This window comes from Cloeon dipterum, chromosome 2 (genome assembly GCF_949628265.1).
Source record: "Cloeon dipterum chromosome 2, ieCloDipt1.1, whole genome shotgun sequence".
Classification (NCBI taxonomy): domain Eukaryota; kingdom Metazoa; phylum Arthropoda; class Insecta; order Ephemeroptera; family Baetidae; genus Cloeon; species Cloeon dipterum.
Genome location: NC_088787.1, coordinates 6,465,957 through 6,483,863, shown reverse-complemented (window position 1 = coordinate 6,483,863; position 17,907 = coordinate 6,465,957). Strand labels below are relative to the sequence as shown.

Genomic DNA, 17,907 nt, shown 5'->3' with positions numbered 1-17,907 from the left:
CATAGCGACCGATTTTTACTCTCTTCGCGTGTGCACACGCACCCGGAATGACAGCGATAAAGTAAATGCTCCTTTTACGCTCGATTTATGCCCCTGGATTGGAAATAGAATTTTTTTCGTTTGGTCTTTCGTGAGGCAATCAGATTTTTGGGCATGCCCTACTTCTGGAACTGTCAGATTTTTTCAAGCCTCTACTCATTGAGCCACAAAAATTTAGGAGACGCAATTTTTTTAAACAGGATTATTAACTTAAATTAAGCTAGAAGTTGAATGGGGAATCAAATTTTTAACCAAATATTAAATGGTACCTGGGAAAAATCCTGGAAAATGCTTGTTGCCAATTGAATTGAAGCCAAAATTGACCTAAGTAGCACTTTAATTTTTTTAGAAAAGAGGCTACAAAGTTAGCACTGTCTCCTTACTTGAAATCCTATTTTATTTCACAACAGAGTTTCCCTGAAAGGTTTTATACGATGTTGAACAGATCTCGATTGAAATCTGGCAAGAAAATGTGGTCAAGCGCTGGAAATTTTGTAGACAATCTGAAAAATTAGATTTTTTACTGTAGCAGGTTCTTTTTTGATTGTTACGAATTTTATAACAAATCGATCAACAGCTCATTATTGCATCAAACAATTCAAATAATTTTCAATTGTCACCCTTGAAAGGCCAACAGATTTGAACTTTTTTCCCTTCTGTAATTAAAACGATCTGTTGGACAGAATGTTGATTAAAAACTACTTGTTGGAATGAAATAACTGGCAACTAACCACAATTGAATGGTATCAAGCGTTTTCAAACTTCAAACTCACAATCAGCGTGCCTTTCAATAAAATATTTTATGTATACATCGCGATCTATCCAACGGATTGCAAAATTTAGAAGTTAATTTCGCTTCAGGTGAATTTAATTCATGATTTTCCATAAATAAAAGTGTTCATCGCTTGATTAGAATTTAAACTTGGAAGCTGAATTCTCCAATTTTTTATATTAGATATGATTTTTTTACATTTTATTTTTCAGAAAACAGATTAATTTTATGTATTTACGAGTAATTGTAATTTCAAGTTTATTTCATAAAAAATTTACAGATTCTTGAAAGTACAAAGTTTTGTAGCGGTGAACTCCCTGTTTTGAAAGTTTTATCTGTGGTTCTGATGAAAAGGCTAGAAAATTTATAAATTTAAAATATTCAAATACTTTTTACTCCAATAAATGCATTTCTTTGAAAAGCTTTCAATCACCAGATATATGATGATTTTTTTCGTGTTTTTACTCATAATATGTTTTAGAATTACTGTACTTGAAGAGGCCATTTCTTTGTTTTCAAGAATTTTACAAATACCAACGAGCATCATTAATAGATAAAGGAAGCATCGCTTACTCCTTTTGATATAAACTTTTTCATTTAATCGGTGTAGAACAGATTTTTTAATCAAAATCATTTAGAAATATTGGAAAGAGTTTGCTCTATTTTCAATAAACTCAAAAATAGAAATTAATAAACCGAAAGTATGCATTGCGTTATCAGCTCCTCAGTACTATGTGGACACCTGGACACTCTTAATTTTGACGAATGTGCTCTACCTCTATCTAAAAATAATATTATTTAATTATTTAAAACTTTCATCACATTTTTTTACTTTTATTATTCAATAAAGATATTATATGTTTATTCTTTAAATACAGTTTTTGAATTTAAATAATTAATTTTTATTATAAAATTTAAATAAATTAATGTTAAATTTCAAGCTTTTTGTAATTTAAAACAGACATGCTTTGAACAAAATTGTGTTTTATTTTCATTAATATCTGCAGTTAGTGTCACCTAAAATTTTAAACTTAATTGACTTGTTTATTTTGTGGATTGATACAATGCAACAATAGAAAATTATTTGAATTATTGGTCTAATAAGCAGTAGTTAATCAAAACTCAATTTGTTCTAAAAACTCAAATTTACTCCAAAATTTCCACTGCTTGCCCAAATTTCCTTGGCAGATTTCGATTCCTCTCGTCGAAATCTGTCCAATGAAACCTTTTGTGGAAACTCTTCGTTGTGAAATAAAACCAGATTTCAAGTAAGGAGCCAGTCCTTACCATTTGAAAAGCACGCTAACTTTGCAGCCACTTTTCTCAAAAAATACTAGATCAATTTTGGCTGCAACTGAATCCTAAGGGATGAGTTCACGCATTGGCACCAAACATTTTCCAGCATCAATCCTCTTCAGTTTCCTTGAAAAGTCAAAATAAAATAAATCTGCTCGTAGGATATTCCATCCGCTTTGATATTTATGACGCCATTGTGTAAATTAACACCCTATCAATTTTCTGTTGGTAAAAATAGAGTGCGTAGGGGACAAAAGAGGCTGACAGCGAGGAAGAAGAAACGCCTGCACCTCGTCGAGCGGCGCAACCCGCATGACGGCGGCGGTGCGCCGGTTGCATAAGCGCCGGTTGATTCGGTGTCGCGCAAACACGCATTATATTCACCGACCGACCGGCCTGCATATTATCTCATTGCTCGCTGCTCCATTTTCCAGCGGCGGCGGCGAGAAGAGAGGAAAATCGGTCGGCGGCTCGATTTTCCCCTCGTCGTGCGTCGCGGCGGCGGCGGCCGCTTTTGCCTCGTTAGCGCGATTCGCCGCTGCTGCTGGCGCTTTGAGTGAGTGAGTGAGAGAGAGAGAGCGCGTTCGTTTTCGTCCTTTTGGCGAAAAGAATCGGATAAGCAAATTCGCACCCTCGACACCCAAACGGCTACAACCACCCCGCCCACCCCCACCGATTGGATTTGGCGCGCGTGCTGCCGGCCCGATTGGTAATTCCAGACGGGAAATCGAACGTAAATCGGCCCTGGGAAAACGGCAGCAGGGAATTTTCAATTCAGATTGACGCTTTAGATTTCAAATGCTGCGAACTAATGAACTATATTTTTCAATTTTGCTCCGCAAATGGATTCTGCCTTTTCGAAAATTGTTTATTTATTATACATATATGAAAGTGAATTGATACAGGGCAACAATTGAAAATTATTTGGATTGTTGGATGCCATAAGATGTTGATCGATAAAATTTTTTTCTAATTAAAAAGGACCTTTTACTACAGTAAAAATTCAAATTTTTAAAATTTTCCCCAATATTTACAGCGGTTTTGGCTACATTTTCTTGCCAGATTTCGATTCCTCTCGTCGAGATCTGTCTAACAGCGTATGAAATCTTTTGGGGAAACTTTTTGTTGTGAAATGAAATCAAATTTCAAGTAAGGAGACAGTCCTCACCATTTGAAAAGCATGCTAACTTTGCAGCCACTTTCTCAAAAAAACTACGCCACTATTTACGTCAATTTTGGCTTCAACTGAATCCTAAGGGATGAGCGTATGAATTGGCAACAAGCATTTTCCAGGCTTTTGCAGTATGAATCCTCTTAAAATCAGATAACTATTGAAATTTGCTTTAATGTTTTATTTCTTTTTATAAAATCAGCTCCAAAGTTTGCAAGAAAATCAAGCGGTGAGCACTGTCTCCATATTGAAAATTGTGAAGGAATCGAATTCAATCGAAAAATAATTGACATAACGAATTGTTCAATTTTTGGCATACTTTGGAAAATAATTATTGGCACTCTAACTTGTCCTAATTTGACAAATGGTTACTGCATTCTAAAAGAAAGTAGATTAAAGAAGGAGCACTTTTACTATTGAGGCGAAAATTAAAAAATACTGTCTTTAGTAAAGGAAAAATAAAATTATAGGAATCGACATTTCCGCTTTCTGATGGTCAGTTTTTTATTGTTCGATTAAATTCAATTAAATCCAACAAGATACCCAACCTTCTGGGAAACAGAGTCGGTTACTTTTGTCGATTCCGAATTTCTGTTTTAGTAAGTATCTTGATCAACTTTACCTTTTTAAGTGTTGACCCGGAATACGGAGCTAATTTTAAATTTATTTGAGTCTAGGGTTGCAACTCTTTCGATTTTAATACTTAATAGGACATTTCTTCGCAGAAGTAAGCAACAGCTCGTAATGATCTAGATATGTTTTCTAATTTATTAATAAAAAAGAGTGAAATTTGTATAAAAAAAGATTGCAACAATTCGTTAACCTTTGAATTTCGTTTATTAATTTTTTTTCTCGTTAAATTGACTGCCCTCTAAACGTTAGTTTTGTTCTCTTCGGTTAATATTAGACTACTTTGTCATTTTCTTTCATTAAAATTAACAAAAATCTAGGAAAGGAAAATATCACAAACAGAGAATTTTATGAAACCGAATTAACTCTCTTTTGGTAACACCAGAAAATAAATTTAATTAAAAAAAAATCTGAAGCATTCGTCCGAATATTTTGCATTTTAACAAAATCATTTAAACTATAAAATGGATAAAAGGAAAAGAAACCATAAGTGATAATTAAATTCAGAGATTGATTTTAAATAACTTTACAATCCAATATGCGGGATGTTAAGGAGTTAGATGCAAGATTGAATTAATTAAGAATACAAAAACTAATCACCATAATACCTTTTCAGCAACATAGAAATCTGAATCCTTTGTTTGTTTGCTTACAGCAAAATTTTAATTTGGTAAAATGATTCGTACAATTTGGTTGGCAGAGTTAATTTCAATTGTGCATACAGGAAAATTAATGAAATCTATTTAAAATAATTAAAATTGATTAAATGGTTAGCTTTATTTATTTATAAAAAATATAATTATTAAACAATTTTAAAAATATTTCACCCTTGCTTTATTAGATTAAAATATTAAATTATCATAAATTAAATTAAAATAATATAATTTTTAAATAAATTAAATATTTTAAACTGTTACTTAACTTTAAACCAATTATTTTGAATAACTTTGAATGCCTTTTACATAAACATAACCAGTTAAAAGTTGTTTTATGGCCACGGCTAATTTATTCCAAAGGAGATGAGGCAGACGGAGTGACCCGCCGCCGAAGGAGAGGGGCAGCAGCACTCTGCTCGTCTCGTCCTCCGGCGCTAAAAGGTGTCCGAACGGAATGCAAGGTACTTCAGGTGCCGTTAACGTTGCGTACGACTTTCCTGACTGTCAGTTAAAGAGATGCTTCGCTTCCACGCACACCAGCCTTTTGCTTCGTGCAAATATTTATATCCAAAGAAAGCAATCAAGCCAAAATAATCAGGAGGCTGCGGTTTATGGCTATCGAAATCGAATAAACAGTTTTTTGTATAAATAAATTACAGCGTAACGGTGGTCAAATTTGTTTCCTAAATACACAGAGGGGAATTGGGATTTTCTATCAAATAAAGGCAATTTGTAAATGTTGAATGGTTTATTTTCATATTTTTAGAAACAACTAAAATTGTATTTAAGTTCACCTAGATTTAGCTTTGTGTATTCCTTTAAGTGATTTTCAATTTTAAAATAATATGATGTTACATGACCAAATAAATTGTCCCAAAATAGAATTTTTCGAATTTTACTGGTTTCGCCCTCTTTTTTGAGCAAAGGAAATTAATTGCTTCCGATTTGAGAAAAACTTTAAAATTTTAATATTGAGAATGTAAAAAATTGTAATTTTTAGTCTCGAAAGCTGTTTTTTTTATATTTTCAAAAATTGTAGATTTTTGAAAGGGGTCTGTGTTTGGCCTCATTTAAATTCACCAGTTGATAGTAGCATCAAAAACTGAATAAATTTCCAGTTTTTTCCTCATTGAACAAATATTTTCTCAAACTTTCTTCACATTTTTGCACAAAACTCGTCTGAAAATTTCAACCAGCCGTTAGAGAACCTTTATTTTTTTTTAGGAAAAATTAAAATACCCAAAATTAATTTTATTTATTCGAGAATTATCTCAGAAAAATTAATTTTTTTAATTTTAATAATTTCTTTGATTTTCAGAGGAAAACTCTGACCCTTAATAATGGCTATCAGAGAATCTGCATAACAAAGAGAGATTTTTTATTGATTTAAAAAGACAGATTCATTTCTTACCTTATGCCTCATGCGAAAATTGCAAATTTTTGTGATAAAAAAACGTAATTAAAATGATTATTAAGTGAAATTAAGCCAGCTTCTGTAAAAAAGCGCGAATCGACAGCGGGAAAGTGCGTGACACCCCCCCTGTCGTCCAATCAGATGGGTTTTTGCCAAATTTTCATGACCATTGACCATGTTTTTCCCATGCTTTGGAATCCTCTGATCGAGATCTATCTGACATTTTGAGTTTTTCTTTGGGCAAATGCGCAAAATCAGTGAAAATTGCGATTGCAAAATTCCTTTGAAAATTCTCAATTTAAAATAAAGCAAACTTTAAGGCCGATTTTCTCGAAAATTTCCAACGCTATACCTATTTATTTTTATAACTGTACATGATCCTTACAATTAGAACCTAATCTGTATGTGTGTCAAAGGATTTTGCTGGGAAATTCCCTATAATTCCTCTTTAAGTAATTATAAATAAAAAATCCCTTTCTTCTTTCAAAGTGTCCTTTAAAGTATCGGCAAACCAATCGCGGGATTGTCTTGATGGAATGGGATTGCTCCTGCATAATATATGTCTGTGTGTATGTGTGTGTGGAAAGTGCAACAGCGGGAAGATTAGAGCGCTGGCATCAACACGGGGCCCTCTTAATTTTTGCAGCCCTTTTTGATCTTGATGGGCGAGTTCGGAACTAATTATTTTGAAGCCGCCACTGCAGCTGCTCTAGTTTTGCTTTAATTTTCCCGGCGATGGCCTCTTTTCCTTCTTTCGCTGCAGCGCAAACATCAAAGCGCTCGTCGGCGGTAAAACAATGCTCTCGACGGATCGTGAAATGATCAAACGGACCGTGAAATGCGACTTTCGCCCACAACCACCCCCTTTTCCGCCACTTCCTCGCCAAGGCAGCACCACCCCCCGACCAAACGATGAGAGTTCATTCAAAATTAAGTTCGTTAAACGGGGAAACTGTGAGTGATTCGTGTTTGCGCATTGATCCTTTTCTTTTTATTTGTTTTTAACGAGATGAGTGAACACTTCTTTCATGTTTTACTTTGTGGATTTTTCTCTATTTTGGCATTAAAATTACAACAGATGGTGATTTGAATTGAAATAAAATTACCTGGGAATGGTTGCGAAAAGGTTGAAGAAGGTCTGAATTTGGAAAACGCCTCACTGGACCTTATAATTAATTTTAAAATTTATTAAAATTGAGCAAACTGGTCTAAATCAAACCTTCAACTCATCTAAAAATCTTAAATCTGTGTCGGTCAATTTTTAGTTAGATAAACATTTGTTAAAAAAATATTGACGAAAATAATATTTAAGAAATTTGTGCATATTTACAACCCTCTTGGAAAATTCCACGGTCTTAAGTAACCATTTTAGCAGAATAAATTATAATTTAAACCATATATTAAATGTTTCTATAAGTTTATTTTGAATCAAATCTATATTAAACACATAAAATGTGCAAAAATATATAAATTGGTTAATTTTAACAACAATTTTAATGGTTTTTAGGGTTGAGAAGAATTGAAACATGCCCGTTAGACTCCCTAGAGTCTTAATTTTTACATAAATTTTTATTTTTCGTATTTCATCAAGGAAACCACCTGTATTTTTATATAAAAATTCCTTTTCTTTAGATTTAAAAAATCAAAATGTGATATTGTGCTCAACAAAGTGACCTGAGAGGTAGGGAAATCCATCAAAAGAGTCGTCTGTCCGTCAACTTAATTGAAAAAGTGTTTTAAATTCCCAGATTACATATAAATTTGACGTATTTGCTCTTCTCATGCGAGGGGAACGTTTTGCCTTTATTTTAAACATGTGAATTTCAAGAGTATTTGGAAACGTTTCAAATTTTTCTCTGGTCCTGACAGGCTCTAGTTTATTTTTCTCTTTATCCTCATGTAAACAAGCACATTTCAGGCCAAAAATTTGGATTTTATTTATTTTAGTTCGTGGACGAGCAGGAATAATAATTCTTTCCTTGAAACACTCGAGCAATATTGACTTAAAAATCCAAGTTCGTGGAAGTCCTGGACCATTCCGATAAAATTACTTTTCAAATTAAATAAAATTTGGTTCAAACCAGATTCGTGTGACGCGCAGGTGGAGTATGGCGCGAAAAACGATCACTTGAAAATGCGCAGAAAGAACCAAGTTTTGGATAATATCGAGACATAATTTGCATTACTCTTAACTAAATGTGTCTTTTGGATCGTAAAAACAAACTCTTGACACTCATACGGCAATCCAAAGAGAGCTTTTGTTTCCCACATTCAGACGCCATCTTGGATCTGCGCAGTGCGAACCAATTTTATCGCTCATCTGGACCCCGCTGGTCCAAAAAGTTTCCTTGAATTCGTGCGAGGCTAAAAATTCAAATGGGAACAGTGTCTAATTGTTTTTCAAAGCGAAAATATGGAAAATTCAGGTTTCGAAACAGAACGTTCATTTATTTCAGTAATTTTTATTTTCAAAACAGTTTTTTTTGGGCCGCAAAAGTATATTTGTTCGGTTTTAAGGCAGAATTTTTAAATTTCTAACATCTACAGAGCTTTTCAACCGATTTAAATTCACAAAGGTCCTGATTCCAGATCCCAAGCAACCATTTTCTCCTTGGGTGCATTGGAATTCATGAAATATGTATGTATATATTTCGAGTGCGACGCCAGCTGGCGTTCTCTCTCCAGCTGCGTAAACCTAATTTGTATGTTAATATCAAGAGCCGGAATTCGACAAGTTCGGAAGTGCCTTTCGGGCCTCTTTTTCATTTGCGCCCAGCAGATTTTGGTGGACCGGCGGCAGATTGCAACACGCCGGCTCCTTTGTCCTCGGCCGGCGCGGCGACAAAGCGAGAAAAGAGAAAAACGAGAAACGCAGGCAGGCAGGCAGGCAGGCAGGCTTTTCTTCAAATCAGTGCTGGGCGTGTGTATTTTTCGCTCGACGCGGCGCGAATTGAATTTCTCGAGGGTTGGTCGGTCGAAATCGGAAACTGAAACGCGTCGGCGTTAATTACGCGGAGCCAGCAGCCGAGAAGAGGACCGTTTTGCTTAATAACCCTATTAATGGTCTCTTTCTTTCTCTTTCTCTTTCTTTCTTGTTCTCTTTTTGCTCTCGACGAGCTGCTGGTGCCGAGGCGCGAACACATCCACATTGTCGGCGGCCCCTAGAGGCTCGTGTGTGTGTGTGTGTGTGTGCCCACTCCCTTCTTTTGATGCATAATGCACTCCAACCTGGCCCACTGAGCCACAAAAATGTACACTCCCCCCATTCCGACGCTTTCTCGCCGCCGCTTCTAATTCTCGCAGCAGGAAAAAAATGTTTTTGCTTAATTGTGTCACGGAATTTCTGGTCGAGACCGGATTCAACGCGTACATAAGTGATTAAAAAATGAGTAGTTTTGCAGCAATTATATAGGAGCCGGCGCTTGAGTAACGGACAGACAGCTAGGGTGTCACGTCGTGGTTTACAGAACATAATCCGAGACGAGTGAGGCCACGAGGGATGCAACCCTCGCCGTTTTTGCGGCTGGCCCGCTTTTTGCCCCGACTCAAATTAGAAATTGCTGCTAGACCCGATCCCAGCCCGGAAGTGGACAAAAACTACAATTTATTTCAGACTTTAATTGTTTAGTTACGAGATAAAAAATAAAAATTATTGTTCAAAGCAGGAATATTATTGTTTTTAAATTAAAATATTGCAATTTTAATTTTTTGGCAGATTAATTTCACCAGATATTAATTTTCTGTTAATGTATTCCAGATAGTGTCAAGGTCATAACAAAATTAATTCTAAAAAAATGATAAAACAATTGCAAAAATTGGTAAATATTTTGTATTGATTTTTTTTTAAAGTTTCTTACGCATTTTTTAGATATTTGAATTAACTGGATGACTAAGAACAGTTTGAGACAGGAAAATTACATTTTAAGGATCATAAAATTTTTGAAAAATGGTTAGAATTTAAACAATTAATAAATTTTGTATTTGATTAGGCGCAATTTTCAACTGTTGATAATTCCCAAACTAACAAGAGTCACAAAAAATTTGATTTTTATTAAAATTTTAATAATTACACACGTTTTGCATAAAATTTGTTTCCAAAATGAAATTATATTCTTCTAATAATATTTCCAAATTTTTTTACAGTAAACAAGCTTATATTTAGACATATCCTAACTAAAAGTTAAATTGAAACCAGAGCCTTAAAATTCAAATTTGCTTTTTTTTAATAATTTTAAGCAAAAACTCCTTTAGTTTGGACAAAAATGCAAACCTAGAGGATGTCTATATTACATTTTATTTTGGTTCAAATGTGTTTTAGTTTTGTTTTTCCTGCACCTAGCATATACAGAAATAAGTTCGGAACCAAAACAAAAACTTTAGCAAGAAGTCAGACGGACTGACAAAGTGTCAAAAGTGCATTTTTTCCTTCTACAAAAGTTCGTGCATTTTTTGCCACATTTCCTTGAGCAAAAAATGCCAAATTTTTTCGTCTGGAGGGGACGGAAAGGAAAACGAAGATCAATTAACTAACCGTAGAGTTTGATTTTCTTGTCCTTGGTCTCGACGAGGATGATGACGTACCCTCCGAGGTCGACCATGGCGTCGTCGGGACACAAAAGTCGGGGGTGGCGTGGGGGCTGCTCGCTGCGTGTGGGGCCGAGAGGCAGGTCAGCAGCGGCGGCCGGGCAGCAGCTGCAGCAGCGGGGACCGGCGGGCCCCGGCGGCCCCGTCCGCGCCCTCTTTGATCCTGGAAAGCAGCACCTGGCGGCTCATGGCGCCAGCCGAACACACGACACGACAGTGAGACGGCTGGCTGGCTTGCGGCTGGCTTGCGGCTGGCTGGCGTCACACACACTCACACACTCTGTGGCTGCTGGCGTGTCCACACCGCACCACCACCACCACCACTGACTACTGCCCTGGATCTGTGGCCAAGCAGCAGCAGCAGCAGCAGCCAGGCCTGCCGATCGGCCTCTTCCAACACTACTCTCACACAGTCAGGCTCGCTCGCTCGCTCGCTCGCTCGTACGCCCGCCGCGCCGCCGACCCGCGGGATCAATAATGCGCCACGCCCCTTTGTTCCATCTCTCGCCAGCAGCAGCAGCATCCAGCATCCGCACGCACGCAGCAGCCAGCAAGCCTGTGAAGCCTGCCTGCCCGCCCGCCAGCTCTCCCTCTATCTCGCACCGGCCTCAACTAGTTCGCTTCTTCGCGGCGGCGCCCCCCGACCCACTACTACTGCCCCTGCCGCGCGACGCCCGAGCCTTTTTTGTCCCGCGCGAGCATGGACACCACTTTCCCTCGCACTTATTCCACCTCGAAATGACAAATATGTATTTATTTATATTTAAAAATGATTTGATGCCTTCACCATCTTTCTTAATTTGCTTAAAATGATTAAAAGTGCAAATTTAGATTTTAAGGCCCTAGTTTCAATTTAATTTTTAGTTCGGAAAAGTTGTTTACTATAAAAACAGTTAGAAATATTATTTGAATAAAATTTTCATTTTAAAAACACAAATTTTTTACGAAATAAGTTTCTGACGCAACATTGTGCAATATTTAAGAAAAATGAAATTGTCCTCAGGCATTTCGTCAGTTGGGAAAAAACAAGCAGCAAAAATGACTCCAAATTTATGAAATTTATGAAATTCTAACCTTTTATTCAAATTTTCTTATCCTGAGAACAATGATTTTCCTGTTCATACATTTCTAAACGAAGCACTCACTTCAAATTGATAAAAATTTCATATCAAACCCTAAAAAATGAATGCAAAATTTTTGAAAATGAGTTTTATCGTGTCAAAGAAAATTGAACAGAACATAATTTGGTATGAATAAATTAAAATAAAAGTGAAAAATTCTGGCATTGCTATATTATGACCTTTTCTGTTCAGGGTTCACCAATATTGCAATGCGCAAAAATGCACGACTGGTTTTTGCGCAAAAAAAACAGATGAAAAAACACACGAGTTTTTACATTTTCCGCATTTTCCCAAATTTAAACCCAACAAGGTCACATTTGGCGCAATTTATTTTTTAATGTGCGTTAAAATTTTTGGTGTTTTGCTGAAACCAGTAGCTTTTACACTAGTGCAAAAATCCCTATTTTTGGTGATCCCTCATGAGAATACAAATGCATGTGTGTCGCAAATATGCGCGAAATTGCAGTAAAAACTCATTTTTTTTTGTTTTGCAATATTTTGTTTGCAATGCAGTGGGTATTTCTGGAAAAATGCAGATTTTTTGCGAACCCTGTTTCTGATTAGGCTTGGTATTAGCCGAAATAAAAAAAAACACACGATGCTTGCATCCAATTGATTCTACTGTAATATTCTGTTATTTTCTGCGTAAAATTAAATATGTTTATTTTGAAGATGTGTATGTGAAATATTAATGGTATTTTTTATATTTTTATTGTTTATTACCGTTTAATTTTTACATATTAATAAATATGTATTGCAAAACTAGTTATATTTAATTTAATAATTACCCATTAAATATTAAAATTATAAATATTTTTATTGTCATATAATTTTTTTAAATATTTATATTTAATATTTATGACATTTTTTTTAGTTTTTTATGTTGTTTACAGTTTGATTCTAACGTATAATAATAGAAACTTGTAGAAGAAATAGTTTTATTTAATTTTATAAATACTCAAACGACTCTCATGAATACATATTTATAATAATTATGCTTGTGATTTTTTACCAGATGAGTATGTTAAATAATATATCGTCGTTTTATCTTAGACTACAATCCCCTAAAGGTTAGACGGTTTATCAGTTATCATTTTAACACATTTATGACTGTTAATATGCAGAAATCACGGAACTGTTCGTACACCTTTTTACCATATAATTAAATATAATGATCTAAATTATATTTTAACTCCACCAAAAGGAACAAAAATGTTTGAAAATTCACGGAAGTAACTGCATTTTCTTTGCTGGAATTGTACTCAAATAACCCATCCAAATATTTTTTACCTAACGAAAAGACAGTTTTTGTTTGTTTGTTTATCAACAAAATTAACCTTCTTTCGCACCAGTAAAAGCCGGTTAAATAAATTCCTCTAAATATGAACCCCGTGAGAAAACATTGTTGCACACTAAGCTAACAATTATACACTATTTTCTATGGATTTTACCCGAATTATGGTTTAAAATTACATCAGAAATAATCGATTGTTTAAAGTGGAATGATACTGTGCAACAATTGAAAATTATTTAAATTGTTGGATACCTTAAACAATTGACCGATAAACAACTTGTTCAACAATTTGCAATAATAAAAAAGGATCTTCCTACAGTAAAAATTCAAATTTTGCCAATTTTCTCCAAAATTTCGAGTGATTGAACATATTAGCTTGGCATATTCCGATTCCTCTCGTCGAGATGTGTCCAATTGTGTATGCCACTTATTGGGGAAATTCTTGGTTTTGAAATTAAATCTGATTTCAAGTAAGGAGACAGCCCTTACCATTCGAAAAGCACGGTAACTTTCCGGCCAATTTTCTAAAAAAAAAAATACAGCGCTCCTTAGGTCAATTTAGGCTTTAACTGAATCCTAAGGGATGAGTTTATGCATTAGCAACAAGCATTTTCCAGGCTTTTCCAGTATCATTCCTGTTTAACAACTGTAAATTTATATTGCTTGTCAGCCGTGCGATACCTTCGCGCAGTAAATGCACCACAAGGTGAGAGGTGTGCAATAAACTTGTAATTTGTGAGTTTTTTTGGTCCTTTTCATGAAAGTCCTGATTTAAGTATTACAGGAATAACAAATAAACTAAATAAATATAAAAATTTAATTAAAGCATTAAAATATTTTTTTGTTTAAAAAAATAATGAAACTGTTATATAATTATTTAACAAATTTTAATAATTTTTTTATATTATTTTAAGATTATCTTCAAATTATAACTCGATTAGACTAATATTTAAAATAAATAAATATAAATAAATACATATCGTCGCGTGTACATACAAAACATAAAATACTAAAAAATTTTATATCAAGACTTGATTGAACACTTTTTATTTAGATTATTAATTTAAAAAAAAAATCGAAAAGCCAAAGTCTATGGGACAAGATATATAAACCTCATAATACAAGTTAAATTCGAGAATAAAATTCCACGATCTCCAACAGCTTTATGCAAATTGATCTATTCAGTTCCGGCCTCGGAAATTTGCCTATTCCATAGATGATTAATTATTCATCGCATCTCTCTCTTCGGTTCCAATTTCCTGGAAGATTTCGCCGAGCAGCAGTAGCGCAGCGTGTGCGTGTTTGGAGGTAGCCGAGCCGTCGGTGAAGCAGCAGCAGCAGCTGCAGTTTTGTGATTACTTGACGTGCTTCCAGCCAGTCAAGTCACCCACTCAGGCAGCGGAACGCACCGCTGCTGTGCCATTTCCTCGACTCGACTCTTGCCGAATTCGTGAACACGAGCGAGCTCAGCACTCTATCTCTCTCTCTCTCCAAAAGAGTCTCACGCGCTTCTGGTTGCCGTGGCAACTGGATAACTCCAACTCGCCGCAACATTCAACCAAAAAAGAGTAAAATATTCTGAATATTTAGACCATTTTGGCCACAGGTAAAGGGGATCGATATACAAGGGCGACAATTGAAAATGATTTGAATTGTTGGATGATTTTTTTTCTACAATTTGCAATAATCAAACAGAATAAAAATTCAAATTTTCTCCAGAATTTCCAGCGCTTGACCACATTTTCTTGGCAGATTTCGATTCCTCTCGTTGAGATCTGTCCAAAAACGTATGAAACCTTTTAGGGAAACTCTTTGTTGTGAAATAAAATAAAATTTCAAGTAAGGAGACAGTCCTCTACATTTAAAATCAATTTTAACCACTTTGGCTTCAACTGAATCCTTCAGGGATGACTTTATCCATTGGCAACATGCATTTTCCGGGATTTTGCAGTGTCAATCCTCTGTAGGAGACGCCGACAGTCGGTCAGAGTAACCGCGAATTTCTCTAATTTCTCTTCTGTTGGTGTCCCTTCGCAGTTTTAACTAATTTGTTTTAAAATGAGCTGCAATGAAACTATAACCACAGTTTAATTTCGAATTTTGCCTATTTTCTCCGGAATTTAAATCGCTTCCAAATATTTTCTTGGCAGATCTGATACGTTCTGGCTATTCTCTCAGTTCTTAAATACAGCAAGATATTAAAGAGGGAGAAAGCCCTCTGCAAATGAAAAGCATTTTTATTTATAAAACAAATGAACTGTGTAAATGCAATTAATTAATTAATTAATTAGATTCAAAGCTAAAATGCAGCTTAAAATATTTATTAAAGTGGAATAATACTGGCCAACAATTGTAAATTATTTAAATTGTTGGATGCCTTAAACAATTGACCGATAAACAATATGTTCAACAATTTGCAATAATAAAAAAGGACCTTCCTACAATAAAAATTCAAATTTTGTCAATTTTGTCCGAAATTTTCAGTGCTTGAACGTATTTTCTTGGCATATTCCGATTCCTCTCGTCGAGATCTGTCCAATTGTGTATGCCACTTATTGGGGAAACTCTTGCTTTTGAAATTAAATCGGATTTCAAGTAAGGAGACAGCCATTACCATTTGAAAATCACAATAACTTTCCAGCCAATTTTCTCAAAAAATTACAGCGCTCCTTAGGTCAATTTAGGCTTTAACTGAATCCTAAGGGACGAGTTTTTGCATTGGCAACAAGCATTTTCCAGGCTTTCCCGGTATCATTCCTCTATCAACAATTAAAAATATTTTCAATTATTGTCGCTTGTCGCCCTGTATCGATCTACTTCAATTACTTCCGAATAAATTGCTCGAAAATATTTAATTAATTTGTCACAATAAAAAATAGATAAAATTTCTAGATAATTTGTTTCAAATCACGTGATCAGTGAACACGCGCCTGCAGCCAGCCGAGGTTTCGCGTCCCGGCTGACAGGCGTGTGGCGCGTGTTGCATACCCGACGACCGATTGTATGTATATTATAGAGATGATATTATTCAAGTAGTGTAGATTTAACGCGGGGGCGTGAGAGCCGGCGTCTCGTGGAGAGGACCAAATTCGCGGCTGATCGATCTGGCAGCGAGGAAAGGTGCTCTCGAGGCGCGTGTGTAACAATGCCGAGTTGAGCGAGCGAGCGAGAAACCGTGCATGTGTCTCGAGATCGACACAATGCAGCCGGCGAACGGTGCGTGATGTTATTGGCAAAAATAATTGAATGCCCATCGGCTTCGCGTTGAGAGAGTATTCTCTCTCACTCGCAGCAGCAGCAGCAGCAGCAGCAGCGGCGGCACAGGCACAAAAGCAGCCGGTGAGTGAGACTTAAAAATGCACACATGGTCCGATAAATCAATATATAAGCAGCTCGAAAAAGAAACGTCGCGCTGCTCCTGCTCTCTCGTTACGCCCCGGCACAAAGGAACAGACAGCACAGCACTATTCTCACACTCACTCACTCACTCCAACCCAACAAGCCAATGATGGAGAAAACCTGCTCCTCAAGCTGCCGGGACTGTGACGGAGAAAAATTAATAAAAACGAATGGTCGTCAAGTCCACTCTTCTCAAATCAGTTAAATTCTATTCATCAGACACGGAGGGGAAAAATTGTCGACTTTTTTACCAGCCCCGCAGCAAAAAAAGCAGGTTGAAATTTTCAGTGGTGTTATTTTTAGTTTTCGAGAAATTCCACTTCAAAAATTACAAAAAACTGAAATTTTTCGATGTTTTGGGATCTTTGCACCTCCAAATCTCGGGTTCTAACCATCAGAATTGCAGAAATTACCCACCGTTACACTCGTCTTGATCTGCACTAACCTGCAAATATATGTAAGGGGTGTTTACCCCCATCCCCTTTCAACCCCATTGCTACAATTTCGTTAGTAAAATTTTTATCATGCTTCAAAATATTGTGCATTGTCCAAAACTCTCTAAATTTCACCTCGTGCCTTCTTTCAAACTAAAAGATAAATATTTTTTAAATATTGCAAATTTATACAAAAATAAAAAAAATACATTTTTCAAGAGGGTTGATGAAGTATAGCTACTTAGGTTTGAAGGGTAAGCACCCCAAAAACCTTTTAGCGCTTCAGGGCAGTTTTAGTTAATTCCAACGGTGGGTAATTATAGAAATTTGGACAGTTCAAAACCGAGATTTGGAGTTGCAAAAATTAACAAAATTTAAAAAAAAAACTATTTTTTTAGTTTTCTCGGTAATTTGAACCTCTTAATCTGGTTTCCTAAAGATCAGAATTACAAAAACTGCCCACCGTTAGACTCATCTTAACCTTCACTAACGAGCTTAAGTACGTAGGGGGTGCTTACCCCCATCCCCCTTCAACCCCATTGCTACAATTTTGATAAAAAAATCATCATGCTTCCTTTTTGAGCTTGAAATTATTTAAAATGAATCGAAACTATTTCTAAATTATTTCCCTGGTATTTTTTCTAAAATAATACAAAATTCCAGAGCTTCTTAAAACACTTTTAAAATAATAAAAAAAATTTCGCGCAGGTTTTCAAACATTTTAAGGCTCCCAAATAGAGCTATAACAATGGCTATAAGGTTTTTGAAAATCTATGTAAGCTAAAAACTGACTAAATTAATTAAAATACGATAAAGTTTTTAATTTTTAAAACACTGATCTTGAAATTTACAGTGCGGCGTGAAATTACTTTGTAAAGGATCGTTTTTTAGCTTTATTCTGCTGGTACTGTTCACCATTTAAATTTATATTCAACGTATTTATTGCATTGACCATTGCAAGAATATTAAATTGTTTTTAATTTAATTTTTAATTTAAGTAAATAAACAAAACAAACAAATAGAGTTGCCTATTTATTTTAGATCAAATTTTCACTAACACGCCATTTATTTATTTAAAATCTTTGCATCAACAATTA

The 17,907-nt window shown here is 35.3% G+C and overlaps 1 protein-coding gene across 2 annotated transcripts in view; it reads right to left on the bottom strand.

Annotated features, from left to right (window-relative positions):
• Positions 1-10,933, bottom strand: part of sdt (stardust) — a 76,486-nt gene extending 65,553 nt beyond the window's left edge. The window contains exon 1 of one of the 2 annotated variants that reach the window (XM_065481768.1): positions 10,510-10,933. In XM_065481768.1, the coding sequence (XP_065337840.1) occupies positions 10,510-10,576 (67 nt within the window). In that variant the 5' untranslated portion in view covers positions 10,577-10,933. The remainder of the gene's footprint in view (positions 1-10,509) is intronic. The other variant, XM_065481767.1, reaches the window with a different exon arrangement.
• Between the last annotated feature and the right edge of the window lie 6,974 nt (positions 10,934-17,907).